The 26,390-nt window shown below is 56.2% G+C and overlaps 7 protein-coding genes across 7 annotated transcripts; 4 read left to right on the forward strand and 3 right to left on the reverse strand.

The window, feature by feature from the left end:
- The first annotated feature begins 904 nt into the window (after positions 1-904).
- BJ171DRAFT_234635 (velvet factor) lies at positions 905-3,629 on the forward strand. Its single transcript, XM_053106565.1, has 3 exons — positions 905-1,192; positions 1,583-1,719; positions 2,913-3,629. Exons 1-3 carry the CDS (start codon positions 1,190-1,192, stop codon positions 3,589-3,591), a joined length of 819 nt encoding a protein of 272 aa, XP_052970190.1. The 5' UTR covers positions 905-1,189; the 3' UTR covers positions 3,592-3,629.
- A 2,031-nt stretch (positions 3,630-5,660) lies between these two features.
- BJ171DRAFT_471805 (uncharacterized protein) lies at positions 5,661-8,233 on the reverse strand (the record flags this gene model as incomplete). The annotated part of the gene is made up of 10 exons (XM_053108624.1): positions 5,661-5,687; positions 5,734-5,817; positions 5,864-5,974; positions 6,090-6,224; positions 6,269-7,033; positions 7,335-7,440; positions 7,580-7,613; positions 7,707-7,728; positions 7,864-7,941; positions 8,045-8,233. The coding sequence occupies 10 exons, from the start codon at positions 8,231-8,233 to the stop codon at positions 5,661-5,663; spliced, it is 1,551 nt and encodes a 516-aa protein (XP_052970191.1).
- Positions 8,234-9,508: 1,275 nt separating this feature from the next.
- On the forward strand, positions 9,509-11,498 carry BJ171DRAFT_420039 (uncharacterized protein; the record flags this gene model as incomplete). Its single annotated transcript, XM_053107418.1, has 3 exons — positions 9,509-10,125; positions 10,369-10,858; positions 11,064-11,498. 3 exons carry the CDS (start codon positions 9,509-9,511, stop codon positions 11,496-11,498), a joined length of 1,542 nt encoding a protein of 513 aa, XP_052970192.1.
- A 227-nt stretch (positions 11,499-11,725) lies between these two features.
- Positions 11,726-16,796, reverse strand: BJ171DRAFT_234673 (uncharacterized protein). Its single transcript, XM_053106566.1, has 12 exons — positions 16,334-16,796; positions 15,605-16,178; positions 15,140-15,359; positions 14,827-14,997; positions 14,633-14,736; positions 14,152-14,450; positions 13,497-13,954; positions 13,307-13,356; positions 13,042-13,156; positions 12,687-12,879; positions 12,447-12,565; positions 11,726-12,238 (listed from the first exon to the last, which is right to left on the reverse strand). Exons 1-12 carry the CDS (start codon positions 16,396-16,398, stop codon positions 12,036-12,038), a joined length of 2,571 nt encoding a protein of 856 aa, XP_052970193.1. The 5' UTR covers positions 16,399-16,796; the 3' UTR covers positions 11,726-12,035.
- Positions 16,797-18,377: 1,581 nt separating this feature from the next.
- On the forward strand, positions 18,378-20,398 carry BJ171DRAFT_633866 (uncharacterized protein; the record flags this gene model as incomplete). The annotated part of the gene is made up of 3 exons (XM_053115662.1): positions 18,378-19,022; positions 19,200-19,418; positions 19,562-20,398. The coding sequence occupies 3 exons, from the start codon at positions 18,378-18,380 to the stop codon at positions 20,396-20,398; spliced, it is 1,701 nt and encodes a 566-aa protein (XP_052970194.1).
- BJ171DRAFT_490269 (galactose oxidase) lies at positions 20,338-25,035 on the reverse strand. The gene is made up of 17 exons (XM_053109601.1): positions 24,807-25,035; positions 24,616-24,717; positions 24,282-24,445; positions 24,078-24,125; positions 23,896-23,960; positions 23,582-23,777; positions 23,383-23,397; positions 23,231-23,255; positions 23,037-23,130; positions 22,817-22,873; positions 22,649-22,727; positions 22,432-22,542; positions 22,245-22,261; positions 21,831-22,107; positions 21,277-21,724; positions 21,150-21,209; positions 20,338-20,959 (listed from the first exon to the last, which is right to left on the reverse strand). The coding sequence occupies exons 1-17, from the start codon at positions 24,873-24,875 to the stop codon at positions 20,732-20,734; spliced, it is 2,055 nt and encodes a 684-aa protein (XP_052970195.1). The 5' UTR covers positions 24,876-25,035; the 3' UTR covers positions 20,338-20,731.
- Positions 25,036-25,080: 45 nt separating this feature from the next.
- Positions 25,081-26,382, forward strand: BJ171DRAFT_490271 (uncharacterized protein). The gene is made up of 2 exons (XM_053109602.1): positions 25,081-25,284; positions 25,386-26,382. Exons 1-2 carry the CDS (start codon positions 25,249-25,251, stop codon positions 26,289-26,291), a joined length of 942 nt encoding a protein of 313 aa, XP_052970196.1. The 5' UTR covers positions 25,081-25,248; the 3' UTR covers positions 26,292-26,382.
- Positions 26,383-26,390: the final 8 nt, after the last annotated feature.

Here is a 26,390-nt window from a genome sequence, read left to right on the forward strand (position 1 = left end):
CTTTCCAAAACAACACGACTTTGAAGCAAAGTGCCGATCAACGCATCCGGTGTTGACATCCGGCTCTCCTCAGTATCACCTCCACCAGTTTCTGGATTTTACCGCCGCACAGGTAAGCACTTTTGTCCCTGGCAACAAGACGCCACAGAGACGGATGGGCATGTTTCTCATTGTGAGGCATTGCAGTGTGGGATGATCCGCCTGCGGGGAAATCGAGGGCCGTGGTGTTTCTCCGGTGCAAGCACTGGAGCTGGAGCCGGTGGAGTGGGTTGCCGACACACAACTGCACATGTGCACAAGGAGTATGTCCTTCTCCCGAAGAGCAGAGGCAAAGACTGCTTTGAGTGAGCTTGGGGAGCTCTCCGTGCCGATCAGCGGCCTGAGGGGCTTACTGATGCAGGTGGTAGGCAGGTCGGGCTGGTCGAGGAGTCCAGCAAATGGGCATGCGGTGATCTGCCTGCTGTTTGCTTCTGCACATTTGTGCACATTCACGTTCGCACATTCGCACTTTTGGACATTGGCACATCATCGCTGGCCTGCCTGCTGCTGCTCCCTTCCCGCCTCGGCCTGCTGCTTGCATCGTTGGACGTCGAGCCCCACCACCCATCCTGTCTGCCGATCATGCTGACCCTCTCGCCCCGCCTCTCGCTGGTTCTCGCCCCGGCTCTCGCCCACCCTCGTCGCCGTCCTTGGGTTGCGCCTCGGCCGGCGTGGTTGGCACCGGGCTTTGTCTCGAAGCACAACAAGGAAGCACAGGCCTCGTCGAGCCCGCTGATTCGCTGGAATTCGCGCAAAGGTTGTTTTTTGCTGGGTCCTTTTCCTCTGGCCTGTCGTTGTTGCTGGAGCCATGACTTTGTCCAGGTTGCGCACTTCTGGCTCCTTCTCCAAAGCGCCGCGCGAGAGAGCCGTCCCTGCCTCAGGCAATCCCCGCCAGCATCCCGCCGCTGCTTGCTCTTTTTATCTGTGAGGTGCCGACGGCCGCTTTTCCATCGGCTCTGCCTTTCATCCGCTTGGAAGCCCGCCAGCCCTCCTCTGCATCGCCGTCTTCTCCGCCACCCTGTCTGGCCCGGCTCGATAACCTCAACCATTCCCTCCTCTTCCTCTCCCATGAACCCCTTTGACTTTCGCATCTTCGCCGACAGATAGAGTCAATTCCCAAATATCCGCCACAGAAGCCCTCGAAGCCAGCATGGTAAGTTCCGGTCGCGCTTCGACTTTCGTCCCACACTCTTCAGCAGCCGATCCTGCACGCCCTCAACGAAGGTATTAGAAGCCAGATTCAAGAAAAAGCTGTCCTGGCGCCACCCATGGGTGCGATAGCCAATGGCGCCATCATCGTCACCAACGCCGAACAAAAGAAACTCAAACGAAACCACTATCGGCTGTTCTGAACCTGGGCCTGGATCTGTGCTCTCCTTGGGCCGAAGAACCGTCGCAGCTGCCTCTTGGTCGCGTCTACAAACTCTTCCTCCGAGTCCACGCCCTCAACACTGCTTCCTCTCGACTGAGCACCGGTCTCGAATCGCTGATCACTGATCGCCCTTCGCCTTGCCCTTCCCCTTGCACTTCGCCGTGCCGATAGTACGTCCTCAAGATCATAGAGCAGCCGCAAAAAGTCCGCTGTTCCGGATTCGGCGATCGTCTCTTTGGCCGTCCAATCGATCCCGCGCCAATTCTCCAGCTCTTGCGACAGAATCCCGATGGAACCCGGACATCAAAGTAAATACCGTTTCGTACATTCGCAGAGTGGGTGAGGGGAGCGGGAGGAGTGAAGGGAGTGAGGGGAGCGACGGAAGAATCAGAGAGAAGGGAGGGGTAGATGCGGGTAACGGCTGCCTGCATGGTCGATTCTAGTCTGCCACAACACCACTTTCAGGATGGGGTTTGGGCCCCAGACGCTTGATCTGGGGCATCCGACTCTTCGGGATGCATGCCCCTTTCTTGGTGGCGTTGCCGACCCGCTGCTTCCTATTTTGTGATCCCGTGTGGACCCTTTTTTTGGTGCGGTGCAGACGGATTGGGTGTTGCTGCAACCCTTTCCTTGACTTGGCTGGACCCACACCATCGATGATGCTCAGGCGAGAAGACTCGCGCAGCTCGTTGATGATATGGCACGCAGCTGGTCGTGGAGTGGGTCATTCCGTTGCGATGTGGCGATGTTTTCGGCGCCGCTTGGCTGTCAATTGTGGGGTTTGAGCCCCCCCCCTCATTTTCCGAACGAGCGCCCCTCCGATTTTCTTTGATGCGGCCCTATCCAACGAGATTATGTCGGTGCGATGGTCATTCGAATGCCATCCGTCGACCACCCGCTGCTCTTGGTCGCTGAGGCGTCAATGAGTTCCCCGCCACATGACGCACCTGTCACCTCCACATCTTTTCTTCCCCCCATCCGATGGCCCCTCCTCTCCCAAGGTGAAGGTCGGCTTTCGCTGGGTGGCCTCTGCGACACCATCTGTGTTTCTGCTCTTGAGCCGATATTGAATTCATCTGATTCACACTCTTGGATGGAGCGAGAGTGTGCGATCAGGTGCAAGTCAATAGTATGCCCCTGGAGCCTGGGCTGAGGCACTCTCACTCTCACTCCCACTCCCACTCCCACTCCCACTCCATCACCATCACCATCACCATCACCATCACCATCACCATCACCATCACCATCACCATCTCCATCTCCATCTCCATCTCCATCACCATCACCATCACCATCTCCATCTCCATCTCCATCACTCTTGCAGCCCATCCCAGAGTTAGCATCGAGTCTCGATTTTGTTTCATTCTTGGTTGTTTCTATCCATTCTCTCTGCCTCCCTTTCCAATTTGTTACTAGATGCTATTCTGTGACCATGTCTTTATCTAGAGTATCCTTCATCTGTCATTATGCTAACCCATCCACACACCCCTCATCCCTCCAGCTCCTCTGTGCTGACGGAGGCCTCAACCTTTGTCGTCCATACTCAGCTCTTTTCGGCTGACGGAACCATGAATCAGAGTCAGGTTGTGAACCCGGCCAAGCTCAAGGAAGCAGTGCCCCTGCGACCCAGGCCGTACATGTACCGATTGTCGCGATCGACCTCCCCGATCGTTCCGGAGCCAGAATCCGGACAGACGGCAACCCTCACCAACGTATCTGGTCCATCCGAAGCTGTTACTACCGAGTCTCTGAAACGAGGCTCGGACTCGGCCGGCATCTCGCCGTTCGATGATCAACGCCAGCACGGTTGTAGCCTCGAGCACACTGGCAAGAAGCAGAAGAGAGACGCATCGTCGCCGATCGCCTCTTCATCGCTGTCCTCACCGACGCTGCAGGACGATCGCTCCACAAACGATCACCGGCCGGACTCTGCTACACGCACCTCGACAGAGTCTCCGGCTCGAGCAGTTGGTTGGAACGACGACGATTATCGCATGAGGGAGCTCCTACCCTATAGCCAGTTCTCGCTCTTTGGGCACCTCGTTGCCCCGAGCACCTTTGCCCGAGACATCAACGGATCCGATACCGGTGTCTACTTCATCTTTGGAAACATCTCTATCCGAATCGAGGGACGATTCCGGCTCAAGTTCATCCTCATTGATCTGAGGGAGCCCCGGTGAGTATCTGCCACCGCTTCTGCTGCTGCTGCACTGCTGCGCCGCTTCTGTCCTCGGAGCTGCGTTTGCGAACAGATAGTCAAGAATGCAAGGCGGTGTGGGAGGGCGGAGGCAACCCGACGAGGGCAAGCGAGCGATCCGGCGAGGCATCAACGAGATCAAGCCAGCGCCGAGACGGAGCCGGAGCCGGACTGGCGTTCTCTGGCCCGCCTGTGGGGTATCGGCAACACGACCAGCCACGCGGCCAGGTCCCCACCAACATAAACAAAGCTCAGCGTTTCGAACACCTTCTGCTGCAATCACTCCGATGTTCCATTGGTTGGCTGGCTGGTTGGAGTGTTGGTGGACTGCCCCGAGCCCGGCCTGGACCCGTGGACGGTGTTGCCAAAGCCTGATGCGGCTGTCGCTTGGCGGCTTGGGGATGCCGACCAACCGAGTGGTACCGCAAGATCGGTCTCGATAAGGCGACTCGCTTGGATCCTTTTCAATCGCTCTGTCGCTGAGCATCGTCCTGACGACAAATCTCGTCTGTTCTCGTTTTCCAATGCCTGGTCACTCTCACAGGTCTTCACCCACCGACAGCTTCACGATTCTGGACACAGTCATGACTGAGCCATTTACGTCTCATGGATGGAAGACGTTTCCTGGCATGAGTGGTAGGAAGCCATACCAGCCACTTTTATGCTCTTGTCAATCCCTTTGATGCTCCCTACCCACTGCTGAGCTCCTCCAGCACCTCCTGCCTGTGACTCGATCTTCCACCAGTTTTGTGTCCTCTGTGTTGATCATGCTTCTACTTCCTGCCGGAGATTCCCACCCCACCCTCGGACACTCTCAGATGCTTGCATTCATGCTTGGAGGTTTGGGATTCTGGTTCTGGATTTGGTTCTGGTTCCGTTCCGGCTTTGGTTCAGCACGCCGCACCAGTCGCTGTCGGTCGATCGACTGCAGCGCTGGTGATGGCTGTTCCGGCATGCTCTCAGACCCACTCTCTGGAGCCACCATCTGGAGCCACCATCTCTCGCAGCATCCGTGGCGTCTTTATGCATGCTATGCCTCGTTTCCAGGATCTTGGGACACTCGATGCCTCAGTAGATCCAGAAATGTCTTTGTGCACTTGCATCCTCCCTTCATTCGCCGCTTGGCACTGTTCTCTCGACATTCGTCGTTCCTTCCTCGATACTCGTCGCTTAAGCATCTCGCCTTCTCTTTGTTGCCGCAGAGCCGTCGCCGATTCTCAGATCCTTCATCAAGCAGGGCACTGTCAAGGTGGTTAGAAAGACCAAGGCAAGCGAAGAGCATCCATAGGGCCAGTACAGAGAGCAGCATGCTTAGCAGTCGCTCAACAATGATGCTGTCGTGCTTGCGATCTGTGCCCGAAGTCAACGAGCACCTCTAGTATGTTGTCGCAGATGTCCTTGCCTGCTTGCTCGCTGAGCCGTTGGATTGAAAGAGCGGCCCCCGCTTCATACTTCTTACCTCTTGCCTCCAACCTCTTGCCTCCAACCTCTTGCCTCCAACCTCTTGCCACTTACCGCTATTGCATCGACTCTCGTATCCTGACAACACCCGCCGTTTTTCTCCTCACCACTCTTGGTATCCATCCTCTCGGTATTGCTCTATGTGGTACGATTATGACCAGTTTTTCTCGCTCGGCCATATTTACCCTATCGATGTATTTGTTCCCGCCTCTCTCCTCCCCTCCCTGCCTTTTGGACCCTACCAACACTCCTTCGGAATCAGTGCCTTTGCTCGTTCGGTTTTCTGCAGTTGCGTTTATTGCTGGTTTTAATTTTCACCTCGCTAGGATCAACTTTATCTCAAACGCGCCGCCCACCCCATCTAGCTGCCGATCCAGCCGATGGTTGGTCTGCGATAGACCATATCGGTGCGTGGATCTATTGCGTTTTAGCGCCAGATCGTTTTCCTTGCCACATCCTTTTTTTTTCGCCTCGTGACTCGCTGTCTTGGGGCTGTTTTCATCGTTTCAATAAATGCACAGACCGCCTCTCTGCAAATATAGACTGGCTGCAACTCGTTTATGCACGGGTACTGGAGCGCGAGCAGCCGGTTCAGTTGGGCTCGTCCCGCGAGTGGCTCTAGGGTTGATACGATCAACAGTGTATGCGAGTATACCAGACTCACCAATTGGACTGGCAAGTCCGAGATATGCTCGGCTGTCCTCTTCAGCCAGCAGGCCAGGTCTTCGCCAACACCCTCGGCTGGATTCTGCTCCAGGCCAGCCCGTGCCCTGCACCCTGTTTCGACTGCGCACGCGACCGGGATCCTGGTTTGACACGTCCGACGACAGGGCGACGACAGAGCGACGGCAGATGGCAGCGACAGATAGCGCTGCCCGAGCCTTCGACTCTTGGCCGTTGGCCCTCTGGGACATCCAGAACAACGAGTGTGGCGAGGGGCGGCCAGTGATGGTATCAGTGTATGTCTGGGAGTATGACGCGTGTCCTTCGATCGACAAACGCCCATCACCGACCGCACACCCGCTTGGTGACCATCGATAGAAAGATGTGGGTCGGAGCCACTGCCCAAGGTTCGAGCTGGTTCGCCAGGATGATCATGCGCACTATGCGTTTTTCCTGAGCGCCGGGCTCGTCTTGGCCGCCAAGCCATCGTTGCTGTTGGTGATGTAGGCCATCTTGTCGCTCAGAGACATACCCACCGGGTTGTTCTTGTTGCTCGATTTTAGGCTCAGAGCCTTGATCCAATCAGGCGCCACGAGCTCGGCATCGTCGGACTGGATCCGCTGCTTCTCGGTTTCAAGGCGGGCAGTCATGCTTTCGAGCTGCTCACGCTGCTTTTTGTCGTTCTCGAGCTGTCGACGCAAGGCCAGTAGCTCCAGCTCCCGCTCGACGGCGGTCTTTTTATCGCCTTCACCCACCCCGTCGGCCTGCCCCTGCTTCTGGGGGACTCCGAAGGTTCCGGTGGTGGCTGGTCTGCTTGGGTCAGGCGTGGCATTGGTGAGATTCAACACCTCGCCCTTGAGTCTCAGGATGTAGGCCTCTAGCTCCTCGCGCTTCTTCGCCTCGCCTTGCAGAAGCGAGTGAAGATCCTGAAGCTCCTTGTTGGTTTTTTTAGACTCTTCGAGTTGCTGCTGAGTGTCTCCGCTGAGCTTGTCGTTGAGCTTCTGGAGCTCGCCAAGGCGCATGCGAAAGTCGCGGTTGTCCTCAGCGAGCTGCGTGTGCTTGGCTCCAATATGCTCCAAGTTCGTGCGCTCATCGCGGAGCTCCTGGTCGATCTTGCTTATGCGAGCTTGAATATCGGCGATTTTCTTCTCAAGTCCCGGGGAGGCTCCCTTGCTCTGCTTATCGGCCTGCAGTTGAGCCAGCTCCTTTTCAAGCTTGGTCTTTGTGGCTTCGAGTTGGGTGACCTTGGACTGGGACTCGTTCAGCTTGCCCTTTTGCGCCCGCTCCTCCTTCATCTGGGCCTATGCGACAACGTGATCAAGTCTGCGTTTGCAAAACGACCAAGTTCGTGCACTCGCTCGTGAAGAAGCGAGGATTCCAACACCCATATCAAACACTGCCGAAAGCCCGTCCCCTGTAAGTGTGCGCTGGAGCGGTGGCGTTCGTTCCCACGATGGCGGAGAAGATGCAGCTTGGATGCGTGCGCAATCATACACAAGCACTGATGCGATTTGACCGAGCGGACTGGTGGCAGGCCCTGTGTATCTACAGCCATCTCGATGCAGCCATCTCGATGCGCGAGTCTCACACCCGGCTCCATACCTCGAGCTTCGCCTCTTCCTGCTTCAGATGCTGCTGCAGAGCCAGGATGTGATCGCGGACTCGCGGATCCCACGGTGCGTCAAGAAAGGTCGACATGGTATTGTGACTGGAGGAGATCCAATTGCCACAGAGATGCGACGGAGAGTCGTTTCGCAGTTTAGTGCGGGATAAAGGAAGCTCGGCAGTTGCCAGGGTGTTTGCGATCGGAAACGCACGGCACGACTAGGAGAGCGACGCTAACTCACTCGATGTAGTAGATTCCGCATTCTTCGTCAAATGCTGGCCCGAACGCAGACAGGCGAGTTAGTTCCGCCGCAATCCAAGCACTGTTAGTTGCTCGGTGCTTTGTCTTGGCTCAGCCGAGCGGGATACCTTCGTCCCATCCGTAGGGGAGCTGGATTGTCCGGTTATCGAATCGTTATTAGACCCCACTCGCGCATGCGTTTCCCATCCAGGTTCAGCTGCTCCTGGCAGTTACGACAACCGATACTAATTCTTGTGCGAGTCATCTGGCGACGACGGCCCTCACCTCTTTCTCCTTGATCTGCTTGATGTCGTGCTTCCGAACTCTATAGGTCCTGGGGTCGATCCATGTCGTCGTCTTGGTCTTGTGGCTGGCAGGCGGAGAATTGGTGCACAACCACCCCCATCGATGTCAAACGAAACGAGCACAGATTTGAGAGAAATATCTCCGAGGGTGAGCGACTCACGACCCCGGCGTCACAGGCAGCACATGTGGTCCGTTCAAGAGTGCATGCGAGCGCTCTCAACTTTGTAAAGTAAGGCTTGCCGTTGGGTGCGGTCTGTTTGTCCCATCCATCTGGCAATGGGCCGAGCGCCTCTTCAGTCTCCGTCAGGTAGTTGACGGCAACCGGTACATAGCTTGGGAAGACCGACATTGGGCAGGAGGACAGTCGGTGTACTTGCAGTGTTATCAAGAGATGAGGAGCACTTGCTGATGGGGAGGACCCGGGTTGCCCAAAGGAGCTCTTCGAAGTTTTGGTCTGGCCCAGGGCGAAACAGCGTCATCGGAATCGGGTATCACTGCTGCCAAGCAACGCAATCCGGCGAGTGTCACAGAGTCTCCCGCCGCTTGATTGACTGATAGAGTGTGCGAGTGCGATATGGTGGTGTCTCGGGCAGATACAGGCGTTCTATTGAAAAACGGGACACCCTGGTATTTTGGTCGTTGACCGAATAATTTGTTTCCCAATGCCGTCGCACCCTGGCCATGACCGTTTTGTGATGCGATGCCACGCCCTCATCCATAGCCTGAGAAGCGCTGCCTCCATACTCAGTGTGCCCAAGAGCACCACTCGCCGCTGGCACTCCGAGACCAGTGTGCAGGTCGATTGTGGATACCGGAGAGCGACCGGTGGTCTTCACTCGGAGGTGATTTGTTTGTTGCATATAGATTATCTGGATGCAAGCTCATCACACACTACGCTGACAAATGGGATCGTGAGGGTATCCTATTCGCTCGGTGTATCATCGGCTATCATTGGCCATCACCGGCTATCATTAGCCATCGCCGTCGTTGTGGCCGCTGCTTGCTGCACAGCCGCCACATAAAGCACGGGCTGCTTCGCCCTTCTCGCCGAGGCCGCTGGCAGCCAGCCAGGCGTGCTCTCGGTATCTCTCGCGCGCTCTCGCTCCGACACTGGCGCTTTGCCTCTCGCCGCTGCGTCTTCTCCGGACAGCGCTTCCCTGACCATCTCCCTGTGCTATATCTTGCATCGCTTCCGCCGGCGCCCCAGCGACCCTGTCTCTTGGTTCGCACCGACACAGCCCATCCGCTCTTTGACCTGTGGTAATTCTTCGCCTCAACCTGCCGTCTTGCCTGCAGCCTTTCGCCTCTCCCCGCCGCTCTTCTCTCTCTAGTTTGCTCGTTGCGTCCTATCGATCCGCTGCTTTGCTCAAAACTCCCCCTGCCTGTGCTGTCCCATTCACCGTTGGCCTCTGATCCTTCACGGTCCCTTCTGTATGATGTAATTCGGCAGCCGTACCATGTATCTGACCCATCTTCTCCTCCATCGTCCTCTCTGGCTCCAGAACCGATAACTGGCAACCGTCCGCCTTCAGTCCATCCCGTCTGCATCCCGTCGCTCCATCGCTTGTCTGTTCATCCCTCCGCCTGACTCAACGTCATGGATTGCGACTCGGACTTTGATACCATGGAAGAAACTTCCGACCTTGATGCCTCCGACAACGCCTATTTCTCCGACGACCACGACTCCACTTCCGAGAACGACGACGATGATGAAGAAAACCTGGACTTTGCGCCAGTGATCCCCGAAAAGGACATCAAAAAGGAGTATGAGGTCGACTTTACCGTCCACACCGAGAGCGACATTTTCAAGTTCCAAAAATCCGAGATCGATCAGGTTTCGTCGTTCCTCGGCGGCATCCCCCAGCATATCGTTGCGTCGCTCCTGCGGCACTTCAAGTGGAACAAGGATCTGCTGATGGAGCGCTACATGGAAGATCCCGATGGCGTTGCCCGTGCTGCGGGCGTCGTCATCGACGACTCCCTGTCTGCAGTCGCTTCGCCAAAGTATGTCTCCATCAACGGCTTCTGCTGCGATATTTGCTGCAACGACGAGGCCGGTCTGGCCACGCTGGCCCTGAGCTGCGAACATCGCTTCTGCCGGGACTGCTATGAGCACTACTTGACCATGAAGATCGACCAAGAGGGCGAGTCGAGACGAATCCAGTGCATGGCCTCGGGCTGCAAGCTGGTCGTCGATGAGCCCACCATCAAGCTCGTCGTTAAGCCCGAAGTCTTTGCCAAGTGAGTGCCCTCTGTCCGACGCCGCCGCCACCGGAGGCCGGTCCTCCAGATCGGTGGCACTTGTTCCCCTTTGTTCTGCCTTACCTGACCCATCTGGTCGATGGCGGCGGATTCTGGCTCCATTTGGCCGTTGTCGGATCGCCAGGGTCAGGACTACCAATATGCCAATGTGTCTGCTCGTTGGCGTACATCGCACACTAATGAGCGTTCGCCGTTTGCTCTGTGTGCGTGTTTCCGAAATAGATACCAGAAGCTTCTCCTGCGGGCCTTTGTGGACGATCTCGAGTATTACAAATGGTGCCCAGCACCCAATTGCGTCTATGCTGTCGAGTACCATATTGGTAGCTCGTCGCTGACCGAAGTCATCCCGACCGTCCACTGCAACTGTGGCCACTCGTTCTGCTTTGGTTGCTCGTTGCCGGACCACCAGCCCTGCATCTGCCCGCTGGTCCGAGAGTGGCTGAAGAAGTGTGCCGACGACTCTGAAACCTCCAACTGGATCTCGGCCAACACAAAGGAATGTCCCAAGTGCCACGCCACCATCGAGAAGAACGGCGGCTGCAACCACATGAACTGCCGCAAGTGCAAGTACGAGTTTTGCTGGGTGTGCCAGGGCCCCTGGTCCGAGCACGGCTCGCAGTGGTATAATTGCAACCGATACGACGAGCGTGCCAGTGTCGAAGCCCGGGACGCCCAGGGCAAGTCGCGGGCTGCTTTGGAGAAATACCTGCATGTAAGTTTACGGCTACTCACAGTCTAGCCCCGCCGAGGATGTGGTGCTTCGTCCCTCTCCTCTGCCAGCGGCTCTATCGAGATGCTCTCTGTCGCTGAAGCCGTATTTCGGCCACGACGCATGCATCTGGTGCATCGTTGCTCGTTAATGATTTGAGCCTCATCCGCCCATGGTTTGCTTCTTTGCCTCACCTTGACATCGACAGTATTACAATCGATTCGCCAACCACGAGCAATCGGCCAAGCTCGACAAGGATCTCCACGAAAAGACAGAGAAGAAAATGGAGGAGATGCAAAACAGCTCTGAGCTGAGCTGGATCGAGGTCCAGTTTCTGCGCGAAGCCGTCGATGTTCTGATCAAGTCGCGCATGACGCTCAAGTGGACATATGCATTTGCATACTACCTCGAGCGCGGCAACGCGACTGATCTATTCGAAGACAACCAGCGCGATCTTGAGATGGCAGTCGAGCAGCTGAGTGGACTGCTGGAGGAGCCTATCGCCAAAGAAAAGATCTTTGAGCTGAAGCAGAAGGTCCTGGACAAGAAGGTGTATGTTGCGCAGCGACGTGAGGTGCTCCTGATTGACACCAGCCGAGGACTGAGGGAGGGCCGGTGGAACTATACCGCCAAGTTTAAGTAGGCGTGCCCGCAGCTGTCCCTCCAGCCTCGTCTCTGTACTGCTTTCCCGTTTGCACTCCTCCCCCCATTTCATTTTCTTTTCTTCCCTTTGCCCATCCTCCACTTTCTCGTCCCTTCTGGGTCTCTGGTTTGCCTGATCGTGTTGATATGGCGTTGCAGCAGGCGTTCAAATATACACTCCATCACGGCTTAGAACAGAGGGTTTTTGGCATCGACTGGGGCTGTGGACTCGAGTTGTGCTCTGGCAATGTGTATTGAATATCACCAACGGAGCGAGAGAAAGAGAGAAAGAGAGGAAGAGAGAAAGGCACATACAGAGGAGAAAAAAAAGTATTCCGGCGCCTGCTTTGCTGTGCCCGGATTATCCACGATCAGCGGTGCTCCGGGCTATCAGACCGACATTATGGCACCGTTTTGAACAAGATCAATCGACCCGGACAGCATCGTATCGTTGCTTCGATAGCGGAGTGCACGCAAACTTGGCGACTTGGCGGGGCGACTGTGTGCGTGCGCGGCCATGGCAAGTGAACCAGACCTTTTACGAGCCACCACCACAACCACCACCGCCGCCGCAGCCACCACCACCACCGCAGCTGCTTCCACCACCGCCGCAACCACCGCCGCAACTGCTGCCACCACCGCCGCAGCTGGTGCCACCGCAGCTGCTTCCGCTCACGACAGAGCCACAGCTGCTTCCGCCGCCACCAAATCCAGAGGAGCCACAGTTGCTGGCACATGAACCTAAGGCCCAAGTTGCCCAGCAAAGAGGAAAGGTTAGTGCATCTTCCGTCTTCCACCAGCTCGTCTTCACAGCTCCATCCTCACGCAGTTTCCATGGCAGTCGCATTTCACTAGCGACAGCCTTGCATTCAGACTCGCGTGTGGCTCCGACTGCGCCGCTATTCATGCCCGAGCACCACCATCGCTCGGCACGCAATGGGGGTCTCACCTCCGATCGCCGATCCACAGTTGCCATAGCTGCTTGTGTCAACAACAACAATTCCGGTGTAGCCATATCCGAAGGGTCCCTGGCCACATGCAGCGTAGGCAGTCCCACAGGTGGCACACCTGGTTATACGCAATAGTGGCAAACACGGACATGTTAGCGCGGTGCATCCCTTGACAGGATACCTGCAGACTCCAGAGTCACATCCGTAAAGCCAAAAGCCCAGCAGGTCGCATGGCATACCCAGGCTTGGATCGCCGGCTGGCGACAGGCTCGGTGGCATCGTGCATCCTGCAACCGCCCATGTCACTGCTGGAGGCCTTGAGCTTGGCGTATTTGCCGATGGCATAGAGGGCATAGGGTGGGAACACAACCGCGGCCAGCTTGCGGTCCGCATTCATATACCGTGCCGCCAAATTTTCACGCGAGTAGTGCTCTACCAGGGCGCAGGACATTCAGCAGGATAAGTATCGTCCCTCAAGCGGATACGGCGATAGGGAGTCGCGGTGATCCCCCCCCCATTAACGTCAGCGAATGCGGCGCAACTCGACTGGCTCTGCCCATAAGCCGGGGATCGTCGCTGTACAGACAGACGCACCTGTGTAGTGCTTCTTCCACAGAATCGCCGTCTCGGCGAATGACTCAACCAATTTGCCTTCGCGCACGCTGTCGTCGTGGTTGATGAGACGGCCAAGGTTGTTGATACCATATTGCTGTAAAATATTGATTTGAGCATATGGTGTTGAGTGTCGGCGAGGGGCAAGCGATTCGACGAGGGGGGAAGCGATTCGGCGAAACTAGCGTGCTCCATCGCTACTACTGTGCTACGGTTCTCATCTATGCCCATCGGGGTTGACACTGACCTGGTATCGCTGGGGATGAAGCTGATGGGTGTGCCAGGCAAGATCAATGTCTAGCAAGACGAGTCGATGGTGTGCAGTTTTGGATTAGTATCCCCCTATTATCGGCAGTGAGCACGCATGATGGTTTCAGCGAGTCTGATCCATGCAACCTGTGCCCAAGTCCGCTGCGCCAATGCGAGCACCGGCTTACCCAAGGTCGGCACCAGGAACTTTCCCTTCTCTTTGCCCATAAGCAGCAGGAACTTGTGGTAGCGGATGGTGGCGCGAGCCACGACATTGGGATCGGACCAGTCCACAGCGCCGCTAACCATTTTGCTGGTGAACTTTTTTTGTCGGATGACGGCCGCAGGGAGGTCGATGGTAAAGCCATACAGCTTGTTGCGATACGCTCGAGTGAGGCGCACCAGTGTGCTCCTGCGGATCTTTCTGAGCTCGCCGCTGTTTTTCAGAGCGATTCGGATCTTGCCAAAGATGCCGTCGACGGTCTTCCAGCTACAGTCATAACGACCATTGAACTCTCCGACCCTTATGAGCTCATCGATGCATGCCGCAGCCTTGGGAGACTTGATCAGCAGATCGAGTTCGGCCTTTGCTTGAGACTCGGAGATGGTCGAAATGTATCCCTTGGTTTCGTCAAGCAAGGCGCCTCTGCGTATGAGAAGCATGTGATTGTCGTGAAAATAGAATGGGTCAGCATTATAAAAAGGACGTACAGAGGAGCAGCTACACTGCGCCGCGATCAAGTAACGACATCAAAAGGCTGGTCCGGTGGCGACAGAACATTCGCTGCAAACATTTGTTGCAAACATTCGCTGCAAACATTCACTGCAGATATCTGTGCGTACCGGAGCCCCTGCAAGTTCCCGTCGCGATAGGCAACAATGTCGCGGATGAACAGTACGGCAGAGTATGTGTCTAAGCTGACGCTGGTGTTGCAGTTGTGGCAAAAAACCGAGCCGTCCTTGAATCTGAATTGGCAGTACGCACTTGGAGACGAGGGGTGAGTCGTGTTGCACCAGGGACACGTGAAAGGAATGGAAGTGATGACGTTGGGATGAGGGAGGTGGAGTGGCTGCTGAGCAAAGCCCTCCCAGATCTGCTGGTCTTGTGGATATGGGGCGTACTCCGTTCCGGGTAGGTTATGCTGAATGAACACGACCCACTGAATGTCAGTGATACTGGAGTCCCGCAGAGAGGGCAGTGATCGGGCTCCACAGAGAGGACCCAGAATCCGCTCATTGCACAGCAAGGTGCGACAAATGGGTCCGGCCGTGGCGATTCAGTCCGAGCCCGACTCCAGCACGAGAGCCAATGGGCCTAACATACCATACGAGCCAGAGGCATCGAGACAGGAGGAGTGCCGCGGAAGTATGTGTCTTCGTAGTAGCGGAGGGGATTGAGCATATGCGCATGCCAGATGTAGGCCACGTCTGTTGGCATGGAAAGAGCGTCGAGTCAGCACTTTGAAGGCGGGGGGGGGCAACGAGCAGCAAGGTGAACAAATCTAAGACGGAACTGACCCAACGGCGGGAGCGGCAGGTTGGCTTGGGTGAACTGGGACGCCTTGAGCATATCGAGCCAGATGCTGTACCTCTGCTCGGCGGCACAGAGTATAATCCAGGAATGTGTTTCGTCGGCATACTCAATCAGTGAGAAGCGAGAGAGGAGACCCAAGTGTTGAATGAGCGAATCTGGACGATTTGCGAAAGCGAGAGGTTCAGGTAAATAAAGTGCATGCTGAAGGTGCTCGGAGTAGGGATGTGCGGTCTGCATGATACTGGCCGCGCAAAATGAAGGAGACAGCCGATAGGATGTGCTTGTTGTGGCGCTTACCGGCCGTCACAGCGTGATCAACAGTGACAGGATTGATCTTGATGGGGGCCGCTCTCGGCTCGGGTGGGGTTGGCGGGAGCTGCTTGTTGACCGATCCAGAGCGTTGAGAGTCCAGGGACATGCGTGTGATGGACTCGGAAAGCGCTAGGGACTGACGAGCAGTCATGGCCGGCGAAGGAGGCAGATTCACAGTCTTCAAGTTCTCGTCGAACGGGTTGATCTGGCAGTCAAGGAGAGAAATCGACTGTCAGCCAGTTGGTTGACGAGACGGCTGCTCTGGCCCGCGCCGCGAGTGCTCCACTTGAGCGGCGATATCAGTACGTCTGCCCTAGTCCGTGCGACTACCGCCCAATCGCGAACACACACAACTTCACACCGAGCAACTAAACAGGCATGGCTACAGAACAACGAGCCACGAGCATTGAGCCACATCGCCAAGCTGGTAGATCCAGGCGGCAGGAGTACCTCTGGCGTGGACGATGTTCGCGACTCTGAGCGAGACATGGGAATATCTTCGGATGCAAGCGACTGCAGCGAGTTTCGGTCGAGACGCTCGTCAAAGAGCGGCTGCAGGTGCGTCATTGGGACGATGCCGGTCGAGTTCTGGGTCAGATTGGTGACCAAAGCCCACATATCTTCAAAGGCGTGCTCGAGAAGAACAACGTCGCCAGGGATGAGATAAACTTCGTCGTCGGCGGTAGGGTTGTGTGTATATACAGCCTGAAGCCTCTCGCGCTGTTCCTCGATTGGGCGGCCATCATCGGTGTAGATGATAACCCGCTCGGTCGGGGGCCGTGGAGTGAGCGAGTCCGATCGATGCAAAAGGGGGATACGCGACTCGCCCTTCCACGGCGAAACGATGTTGATGGGCAGACGAAAGTCGGCAATGGGGTCGGCGGCATCCTTGGAATAGATCTGGACCTGCAACTCGTAAACGACCGTGGCGGCGTCGGTTACAATGCTCGGAGCCAGATCGTCCGGGAGAGGGAGTCGCAGGGTCTTGACATCGAGGGCCTTCCAGCTGTGGGCTGATTCGCTCCTCCACGACTTGACGTGCTGGTCAATCTTGCTCTTGCGGCTGATTTTTACTTTTGTGACGGTGTGCAGGGTCATGACGGCATAGTCGACATAGCGCCTGGCTTTGGACTGGCAGGCCAGCTGAAGGCAGAGCACATCGGCGGGGAGGAGATTCGCTCGCTGGAGGATGGCCATGAAACGGAAGGGATCCGGATCAGGCATGGTCGTGGGAAGACTGGCATACGACTCGGTGACGGCCATTTGGCCGGCCAAGAGCTTAGCCTGTCGGATTGGGACGATTGTCAGAGGCCCCGAAGCCAGGCGGTTGAAGTCGCGCATGTTCTTTCTCCAGGCGGCGACGGCCTTGAGGCGGTACTCGAGCGAGATACCGTTGGCCTCGTAGGTGGGTGGCACCCGGTGGAGCGCACCCAGGACGATTTCGGCCGGGAAGGTGTGCTTGCCAGCCCGGAGCTGTCCAGACTTGGAGTCCGAGTAGATCAGAGTCTCGACTTCGTATGACATTTTGTTTTTGACGTCCGCGACATTTCCTTCGCCGGTGACCCTGAGAGTTCCCTCGAAATCTGAGGACACAGCCGCGGCAATAAGGAGATAAGCACAGAGCCCGGTCAGCGCTCTGGTGATGATGGCGACTGAGCATATCCAAAAGAGCGCGCCGCCAGCCACGTCCATCGGCGACCCGGCTCGATTCCAAGCCAGCGCGGCGGGTGGTGGTGGTGGCTTGTACTCGGCAGTGCCGGTGGTTCTCACCCATCCATCGAACATGCCAAGCAGGCGACGGCGTCCGCAGCAACGGCCCCGCCAAAACCTTCGCCGCCCCTTTTGGCGGACAGACAATCGGCCCAAGACAACGACAGCTTACAGAGAGCGATGCGGATGGTCTTGAGGTCCTTCTCCAGCGTGACGTGAACATTGCACTTGATCGATGTGGGGATTCCGTATTCGACCTCGACGAGAAAGACGCCGCCCTTGCCCTTGCCGGCGGGCGGGGAGATGCTGATGGCCGAAACGGCGGTTGACATGGCCTTGCGGGGCGGCGATACCAGGGTCGCTGACGATCGACAGACGGAGACTGGTGTGCCGGGAGACGCCCAGCGGACGATCGGCAGAGAGGCAGGGGGGGAGATCGACGGCAACCCGAGGGCACAGGATGGGCGACCGCGACCGAGGCAGCATGAGCAGGCCAAGGGGACGCCCAGGCGGCTGTCGCCATCGCCGCCAGCGGACCAATGGCGAGCGGCGCGTGCGCAACGAAGCGAGCCAAGAACGGACCAAGGGGTGCTGCGCAGCGCGTTGCTTCTCTGTACCACACACGCGCTCCATTTCCGGATGTGGCGCGGCCGTGGGGTCGCGACAGGGAGCACGTTCCGGGCGCACGCTGCACGGCGATTGGCTACACTGCCACTGCTGCGCACGATACGTGCCACACAGAGCCACGCCACCCGCCGAGGCAAGGGAGGCGAGGCACATCTGGTGACGCCAGGTGACTCTGGCGCCGCTGCGATTGGCCGAGGCCACCCCTTGTCTGCTGCTCACGATGCCCCTGGCCGTTGTGCTACATGAGCACACGAGGCAGCCAAGCGATCTGGCCCATGCCGCTGACATTGCCATGATGCAGATGTTTGCCATGGCGCCGGCATCGCCATGCAATCCCGCTCCCGAAATCTTTCGTTGCACATGCGCAGCGCCGGCACGTTCCGTATCGGTCGCTTGCAGGGCACACCGCGGCTCAGGGGGCTTCATGGAGAATGCTCGCCTGGCTGCAGCGTCCGGCCATCACAAATGTGCTCCCAGCCAACGAGAACAGCGACCAGGCGACTCTCGGCTCGCTTGCTTGGGTGTGTCCATGATGCGACCCTTCCCGTCGACCCAGCCGTCTGGAGCGGCGCAGAGCAAGAACATCTCCAGAAGGAATGCGGTGTGTATCGGAGGACTGAACTGGACACATGAAGCATCCAAGCACTCCCTTGGGCTGGAGGAGCTGTTTGTCTGCGAGGCTGCAATATCAATCATGAGACTCTCCTGGGCCAACGCACTCCCCCTATCGACATCATTGTGATTGGAGATTGGCACAAACCCTTGTTCGGTATCGCTTTCATCACCTGGTTGCGGTTCTTAGCCTCGAAAGTCCGCTGCGAGGGTGTTCAGCCCTCACTCCCACCGCGCGTCTTCGTATTTAGTTTTCCTTGACCTCGGCCATACCATGAAGCCACTCGCACAGCACTGTCGCATCCTGCTCGTCTTGCCCGTCGAGATCTGGTTCCACATATACGCTCATCTCTCCAGCGAGTCGCACTCCTGCTTTCCGCTTGTCTGCTCGGCATTCGCTGTGATAGCCCGCCATCCATTCTCCGTCGCAACGCGTCTTCGCACCACGTTTACTCCGAAGCTGGCCCTCTATTTTGCCATGAAACGCAACGTTCTCACACCGACCCTGGGAAACATGCTTATCCAGAACGGCTCAGTCTTGCCGCGCTATCTTATCCAGCACGCCTTTCGCTCATCTGACCACGTCTGTCCAGCCCTCCTCTCGTGGCTTGGGCAGCAGGCAGCCAGTCTCTATCACCACGACGAAGACTCGCTTGACTTGCTGGAAGATGACGTCGTGACCTTCCGCAATCTCCTCAACACCCTCAACCCGCATGATGTCACGGCGCAGATCCGATCCAAGCTTGCGGACCTCATCGTCCGTTACGGCTTTTTCCCACCACCGGAAGATGAGCGTTTCGCGTACATTTTGTACAAACTTGGCAAAATCGACATTGACCTGCTGACTCTCCTCATGAAGAAGAACGGATATAGAATCGACGCTATCAACGACGAGTTTATGAAATGGGTTCTGCGAAAGGTGGGTGAAGCGCCGAGATGGCTGCGAATGCAACTAGTGCAATTGGTGCTCCATCATCATCTCGACAACGTGTGCGCTCGGGGTACGGTGACACTTGTGCGGGGGACACGAAGATTTCGTCCTTACAAACGCAGAATTGTGCTTTGTTCGGTCTATCGCACCAAATTGCGTTGACAGGAGTTTCAGAGCCCCAAGGAGGCTCTCGCCAAGTTCCAGCGACTTGGCTTCAAGCTCACGTCGTCGGTCGTCAATCTGGGGCTGCAGCTCGCTCGCAACGAAATCATCGGTGCCTTCAAGGAGTGTGTGCCCGAAGGCGAGCTGAGCAGGCATGTGCTCAATACCCTCGAGAGTCTACTTGGTCCCGATCGCTTGTGCACCTCGGAACATATTCTGGAGGTAAAAGCTGGCGCATTCATTTGAAGGCGCTGTGTGCTGCTGGTGATTTGCGGCTGGGGTATGGCATCACGCTTAGCTGCACACGCCGAAACATCTCCTCGGTGCGAGTAGCTCGATCGGCTCACATCTGCTCCTACCCATAGCATCTCAGACACAGCTTTTCGATCCCGCTGGCGACGATCAAGGGCATTCTTCTGACCCACAAATCCACGGGCTGCCCGCAAAAGGACCAAATCAAGTTTCGCACGCGCTGCTACCACCAGCAGCACCCGGCCACCATCTGGAAGTGGATCTTTCGCATATTTCCTTCCAGTGACGAAATTGTGCAGGCTTGCTTCGATGACATTATGCAAAAGCTGGGTAGCAAAGATTCCCAATGCTGCTTGCGTCCGCTGCCCGAGCATTTTCTCAGAGCCGGGATCTCAATTAGCGTGCAACACTTGCCCGACATACTCCGGATTGCCCAGCGGGAAGAAACCCTTGGTGTTGCCGAGTTCATCCTTGAGCATCTCTACCAGACTCTTGTGCTGGACCGTTACTCGGACGAGAGCAAGGCAGATTGGGACAAGGCATTATCTACTCTTTGGGATGAGGAAGCCTTTATTGCCAGCGCTCTGGGCACATCTCGATACTCGGGACTCAAGCGGAAACGGGGCAGATCCGGGGCGGCGACCGTGAGAGCCACCCTCAGCACCTCCAAGCCCGGCCTGTCAGTTCCGGAGCCTTCTCCACCACAGCCCGCCGCAGCTCAGACGCCGCCTTCCAACTCCAATCTCTACATTTTGATCAGGGACAATCGCTCGATGGTTGATGGGCGTAGGACCCACATCCAGCCCATCCTATGCGACTTGCTCAAGTTCGAAGAGCGACTCCAAGCCTGGGCCGAAAAGCTCACCGAGCTCCAACAAGACAGGTTCTGTCGGCGATCCAAGAGGCTGTATTTGCGCCGACAGGCGGTCCCTGCACAAAGTTCGGAATGAGTCGCGTCGCATAGGGTGGGCACCGCTCTCGCCAATGACAGGGCCGATACAATCGGTTTGGATGCGAGGAAGCGCGGTGCGTATCCCTGTGGTGACAGAGTGCTCTGCTCGTCCATTTCCGATGCACTGGCTTATAGATGGGCCTTGCACGAGGCGACTTCTTGGCATGAGCACAGGTCTGAAAATGTGATGGCAATTGAATCTATTCATCGAGTCCTTTGAGAAGACAGAGTTGCTTTCAGCCCTTTGCTATCTTGCGCACTGCCGAGCCGATACGAGCCTATAGATGGAGCCCAGCGACGCGTGCTCTTGACACATGCCTTGATTGCTCGATCAGCGGCGGTTACGGTTGAGGCGCTCTGCTTGCTGCTCCTTGGTTCGGGCAATTCGCTCCTGCTCCTCGACCTCAGCCTCTGCCATCTGCTGGCGGATGATTTCGAGCGTGGGCTGGGCGGCGTTGAAGCACTCTTGGGCCAGCTCGAATGCGTCTTGACGAAGCAGCTTGCCTCCCAGTGTGCCAAACTCCTCGTAGGCGCGCTTTTCCCAGTACGAGCTTGTTCTCTGCACACGAGAGCGAACAAAAGGAGTTGGTTGACTGCAGAAAACGTCGCCAAAGACAAGGCCATCGGTGTGCGGGGCTGGGCTTGAACGAGTGGACTTTGCCTAGTGTCTTGATTTGCTGCACTGCATACAACAGTAGATGCCGTCGCCGCCCCCACTTGGTTCGTTCCTGCACTCGGCCAATACGTACTTGGACAAACTCCCTGAGAGTCTCGGTGACATATGGCTCCTCCATGGTCCTGTCGATCAGCTATGTAGTCGAGGGCAATGTTAGCTACGCTAGCGCAAGACCACTGCGGACTCATAGGAGCAATTACCTGTTCCTGATCTTCGGTGTCATCGCTTATCGCAGGCCGAGCTGCCTTGGTCGAGTCGTCGTGGTTTCGGGGCGAGATAGGATCAGCAACCGGCGTGGGTTTCTCGGGCTTGCTTTTGCCCTTGCCCTTTGCCAAAGCCGGCTTCGGTTCGACCGCGAGTTTGTCGTCAGCGCCATCGGCGCCATTGTCGTCGTCCTTGTCGCTAGTTGGGTCGTCGCCTTCTTCGCCATCGCCCTCCTCGTCGTCCTGATCCTCATCGTCATCATCATCCTCATCGCCGTCGCCCCCTTCATCGTCCTCTTCATCGTCGCTATCTTCACCAAGCCACTGCGCCAGATCTACATCATCTGCAACGATGCACTTGAATTCGTTCATCTTGTCCAAGTTGACGCTCCACATGTCGGCTAGAGTGATCTCCTTTGCTCCAGTCTCAAAAATGCCTCCGTATCTGTCGTAAAACCATAGGGTGATCCGATTAGCCCAGCAACATAAAGGCACAATCGAATGGATGGTCTCGGATCGGACACATGCTGTTATCTTGCAAAGCAACTCACATGAACAGCAAGTTCTTGTAGATGGCGAGCATGGTGTTGAATCGAGGGCATGGCTGCGCAAGTACATTTGTCTCTGGCACATCATCGGCAGCAGCGGTAGGCTTGTGTGCGCTTGTAGCGTCTCTCTCATCGTCAGAGTCGCCGTCCTCGTCGCCTTTGAGATATTTTTCGATCGAAAATTCATCGTCGCTCTCATCTTCCTTTTTGGCATCCTGTTTCTTTCTGGGCTTTTTGCTTTTGGATTGTCTCAAAGTCAGAGGAAACCATTTGTTTGAGTCTGGGGGGGGGGACGGAGAAGCTCAGTCGATATGTACAGTTCGAGGATCTGTACAGGAGTGTACTTGTTCAACACGAATCATTCTGGGTTGGACTGCCGATAAACACAAATCTGGCTCCAGCTTGAGCATCGCCTACCAATGTTGAACTGGTACCTGGCGATCCGGGGGGGGTGAGCAATATGCCATATCGTTGTTAAGGGCGGTCGCTTTACCATGAGGAATAACACTGCTGTGACTTCAATGCCATCGGCTAAAGTACACATCCACCAGCGCAATCCAGGTATGCTCTGTCGCTGCGACCACGACTTCTCCTTCATACATACATCTCATTGTAGCAGACTGACTCGATTTTTTCTTCCGTTTCGATATCCGATACACCACCAAGCATGATGCCGCGATTTTTGTAGCAAACCATGGTGCATCCACTTCTCGCGCTATTATTGGAGGATAAATGATGCGATGATGTCAATGCGCATTCCGCATGAATGTTTTCGTGAAGGATGCTGGCTCGCACATGTGCAGGGCATGGCCATTTACTACCTCGGAGCGGACGCGTTCCTTTTCTTTCGCTCCCACTTGAGGTTCTTCAGGTCAGGAGTCATTTTCAAAATCCATGCATCTGGCCACACAGAGTGATAAGGATATGCGAAGCGCGTGTCAGGGCTACAGATCTACCTTTTCCAGTGGACTCAAATGCAAGGACCGCACCTGTGTGGACTAGACCTCTAGCCTTCTGGCCCTTGATAACTTCCTTGCAATATCCTCCTGTACAGATTGGAGTTGTATGAGGATCAGCCTCCAAGGCCATTCCAAAGACGCGTGTCGATTGTGCAGCGCCAGTCAGACTGTGGCTTGCTTTCGCCATCGCTTGGAGTACATCAATCACAGTATATCCAGAGTCGAAATGCCCGGGATTTCTTTTACTCACCATACAAAAGCACGTTGTCGGTTTGCGGGATGTTGAAGAACTGGCATCCAGATCGTGCGGATGGCTTTGGGTCGGGTAACTCGAGTTTTTGCCACTAACCGTAGTGGAGGGGGTAAGAAAGCGGTGCATTTCCAGACCCTTCGTCTACCGAGGGAAGCATCGAGGTTGTTTGGGAGCGTGATACAGTTACATACAGAGTAGTTGTTGGTATCGAATGCCCTGGATGAGCGCACACAACAAAAGGGAGGCTGGTTGGTTGGTTGATGACGTGACACCTTGATGAGCTGCCTTGCTCTCAAGATCATATTCTCTACGTCGAGATTACTGAACAATCGGAGGCACGCACCATAAATCATCGTGGCTGGGGAAAGTACCGGCGCGTCAGGATGTTGCGATGAAATTGATGAATGCAAAGTGACTGTGAGCATATTACTTGGAGACCCGAGATTCTTGGGGTTGGGAAGCCATCGATGTTGCCGCTCCGCTGATAGTGAGACGCCACTCTGACACATCAGCGTGCCATGATCGGGCAGCGTAATACTCACTATCGCGTCTCGGCGTAGGTGTCGTAAAAGCCTCCATATACAAGCATATACTGCTTCCACATGGCAATACGGTGGCCAGAGCGGGGACTTGGCCGACCCTTCACCTCAAGCTTCTCCCACTGGTTTGTTTTGAGATCGAAGGTCCAGAAGTCCTTGTAGTGGAAGAATGTGGTTTCGTTGGGACTAACAAACTCTCCTGTCGAGTGCCAAGGACAGATCGAATGTAAGCCACGACGAGCGAATCGAGCGAATTGATCAGACCAAAGTACCCAACAGTCACTACGCCCTGTTCACAAACCAGTCAAGAAACCAACCTCCAAACAAAAACAGGCGACCGTTTGGGGTGATTCCAACTTGATGCGAGGAGCGCGGTCCTGGACTGCGATAGGACAGGTTGAGCGGAGGTGTGGGTTGGCTCCCCCCCCCCAGAATGCACCCTGTCGTGCTGATTGTCACATTCTGGCGCTCTGGGAGATGATATGCTGATCTCTAGTACCTGTTCGGCGAAGTGATCTTGCGCCACTCGTTCTTCTCTGTGTTGTACCTGGCACATACCATCGCCAGCGTTTCGAGCAATTGTGATGCGATGCCGATATCGAGTGTCAGAGCCAGAAAGGCGTGCAGATCCGATATACGATCGCACCGTTGTCTTGTGTGGCTGGTGCTACCGATCTGCTGCTCGAGTCTCTGATCTGCCCACCTGTACAGATCATTAAACAGATGGAACTTTTGGCCATCGAAATACTCTCCGCCGAAGAGGATGAGCTCGGCAGGATTTAGGGGATTGACGGAGAGTGTGCCGTTGACCCGCCTCGAGGGAGGGGTTGTGCTGATCTCTTCCGTGACCTTGTACATCTCCTCTTGCTATGAAGATGGCACCGTGTGGAATTGATCAGTCGGCCCTCGGACAAACAGCGGCCCGCTTTGGTGCTCATCGAGACATGCTGTGCATCCCGTCTTGTTTGGATCTGGCAGTGCTCAAGAGTCGGGCCCATCTGGATTTGGAGGGGGGGGGAGCCCATTCCAGCACCAACCTGCTGCTTCAGGTCTGCCAATATGGCATCGATGTCTTCCTCGGGCTCATCTAGCTCATTCTTGGCTTTCTTGGACTGCTTCTTGAGCTTCTTCTCGAGTTCCTAGATACCGTTCCAAGATACTCCAGGTCATTTCCTGCTACATTGGCTGGGTAAGGCTCCGCCAGGCCCTGCAAAGACTGTAGACCGACCTTGTCTTTGCTTTTGGCGCTGGTCTTCTCAGCCTTGTTCTTCTTTTTCTTATCACGGCCCTTGCCCATGGCTGCAGGTGTCTTGCTCTGGCTCGCAGCTGCTCGCGCTGCTGGTGTTGCTCGCTCTGGGTTTGATCAATTCCAGGCCCAGCGCCAACCAGGAGGAACTTTTTTTTTTCTCTCGGCGCCGTGTCGCACAAGCTGCTCCCAATATTCCCACGGCGGGCCTGGCACTTGCACTTGCACTGGCGCTTTCATTGGCACTGGCTGCCGTCGTCCGATCATCCATTGGCCCGCCAGCGCTCTTCTCACGCATAGGCCGACACAAGCCAGCGTCGAGCTCTGGAGGCGAGTTTGAGTTTTCGCCTCTCACCCCCCCCAGGCTCAGGGCTCCATTTCATAGGTCGCCCTTCAGTAGACGAACATCAATCGGATCCTCAAGATGCAGGGGCAGCCGGCTAAGCGCTATGCGCACCCGGTAAGGTGCTCATTGTTGATTGTCCGCGGGATGCAGAGCCGTAGCTCCCTCGCGCCCCTCCACCTACTCATCGCCATACCACAACCTACGGCTGCCCATAGAAGAAGGCTCCTTCACTTCCGCCGCTGGATGTGAACGCTGCTCGATCGCGAATTCTGAATTCGTTGGACACTAACGATCCACGCGACAGCCATGAGAAGCTGACACCAACACATGCCAAACCGGTCTCGGTTGCTGTTGCTCAGCCAGCTAGCAAGAAATCCGACACGGCAGCAATGAAGCGCAACCTCGTCACTCTCTCGCCGCTCAGCGCCGCCCCATTCCTGTCCCGCGAGGCATCATCCATCCGAGAGACGGATGTGTTTGGGGCGGCCCAATTTAGCGGCATTGCCAGGGCCGAGGGTCTCGACGATGATATTGAACCCATGGGTTTTGCCTCCTCAAAGAGATGCCTGTCTCCAGTCAAGCGCAGCAATGCTCTCTCGACGGAGACCGAGGCATCGGTGGCGTCCACGGCCAGAAACAAACCACTGTCGTTTTCGCCACAGCCGTTGAGCTTCAAAGCTCCTGATGACTCGGTGGCCAAACAAGCCTCCGATGCCGATGTTGGGGGGCTGGTCACGGCCGATGCAGGTCACCTAGATCTACTTCATGATGAAACGCCTGTCGGGTATCGACACGAGGAGAGCGCCGCATTACCCGTATGTTCGGGGTCGATCAGGATTTTGCTGAAGCTCCCAGACGGAACAAGGCATCCTGCAGAGTTCAGAAAGGATGAGCTTGTGTCGGCCATTCTTCGATATGTGCAGAAGCTGCTCCGGAAGTCACATAAACGCGTCGCTCCCTTGAGGCTATACATCTATACCGAGAGCCCACCGACCTCTACGTCGGCATTGGCAGACGGCGAAAGGCCCTCGAGCTCCATCGGGTCGATTGTTCTCGACGAAAGCACATACATTGCAAGCTACGACCTCGATGGGAAGGTTGTCTATGTGTACATGGACTGACTTGCAAGGGTTTCTAGCCGAAACGGACGGGCTGTTTTGAGGCCATCGACCACTTTCTGGTTTCCGAATACATCGAAATTCATGCAGTGTACCCAAGTG

Source organism: Polychytrium aggregatum, assembly GCF_025602895.1.
Source record: "Polychytrium aggregatum strain JEL109 chromosome Unknown BJ171scaffold_5, whole genome shotgun sequence".
NCBI lineage: Eukaryota > Fungi > Chytridiomycota > Chytridiomycetes > Polychytriales > Polychytrium > Polychytrium aggregatum.

Bases quoted from the DNA above. Each gene is read 5' to 3' on its own strand.
- BJ171DRAFT_234635 (XM_053106565.1), top strand. The intron at 1,720-2,912 runs GTAAATACCGTT...TCATCCCTCCAG, and splicing joins GATGGAACCCGGACATCAAA to CTCCTCTGTGCTGACGGAGG.
- BJ171DRAFT_234673 (XM_053106566.1), bottom strand. From the start codon at position 16,398: ATGCCAGTCTTCCCACGACCATGCCTGATCCGGATCCCTTCCGTTTCA. The intron at 16,179-16,333 runs GCGAATCTCCTC...CAAGTCGTGGAG, and splicing joins TCATGGCCATCCTCCAGCGA to GAGCGAATCAGCCCACAGCT. The intron at 14,451-14,632 runs GTATGTTAGGCC...GTGTTCATTCAG, and splicing joins CGATGCCTCTGGCTCGTATG to CATAACCTACCCGGAACGGA.
- BJ171DRAFT_490269 (XM_053109601.1), bottom strand. From the start codon at position 24,875: ATGGGCAAGGGCCGTGATAAGAAAAAGAAGAACAAGGCTGAGAAGACC. The intron at 24,718-24,806 runs GTCGGTCTACAG...AACGGTATCTAG, and splicing joins GCGCCAAAAGCAAAGACAAG to GAACTCGAGAAGAAGCTCAA. The intron at 22,874-23,036 runs GTGAGTAAAAGA...CAATCTGTACAG, and splicing joins CGACAACGTGCTTTTGTATG to GAGGATATTGCAAGGAAGTT.
- BJ171DRAFT_490271 (XM_053109602.1), top strand. From the start codon at position 25,249: ATGCAGGGGCAGCCGGCTAAGCGCTATGCGCACCCG. The intron at 25,285-25,385 runs GTAAGGTGCTCA...GGCTGCCCATAG, and splicing joins CTAAGCGCTATGCGCACCCG to AAGAAGGCTCCTTCACTTCC.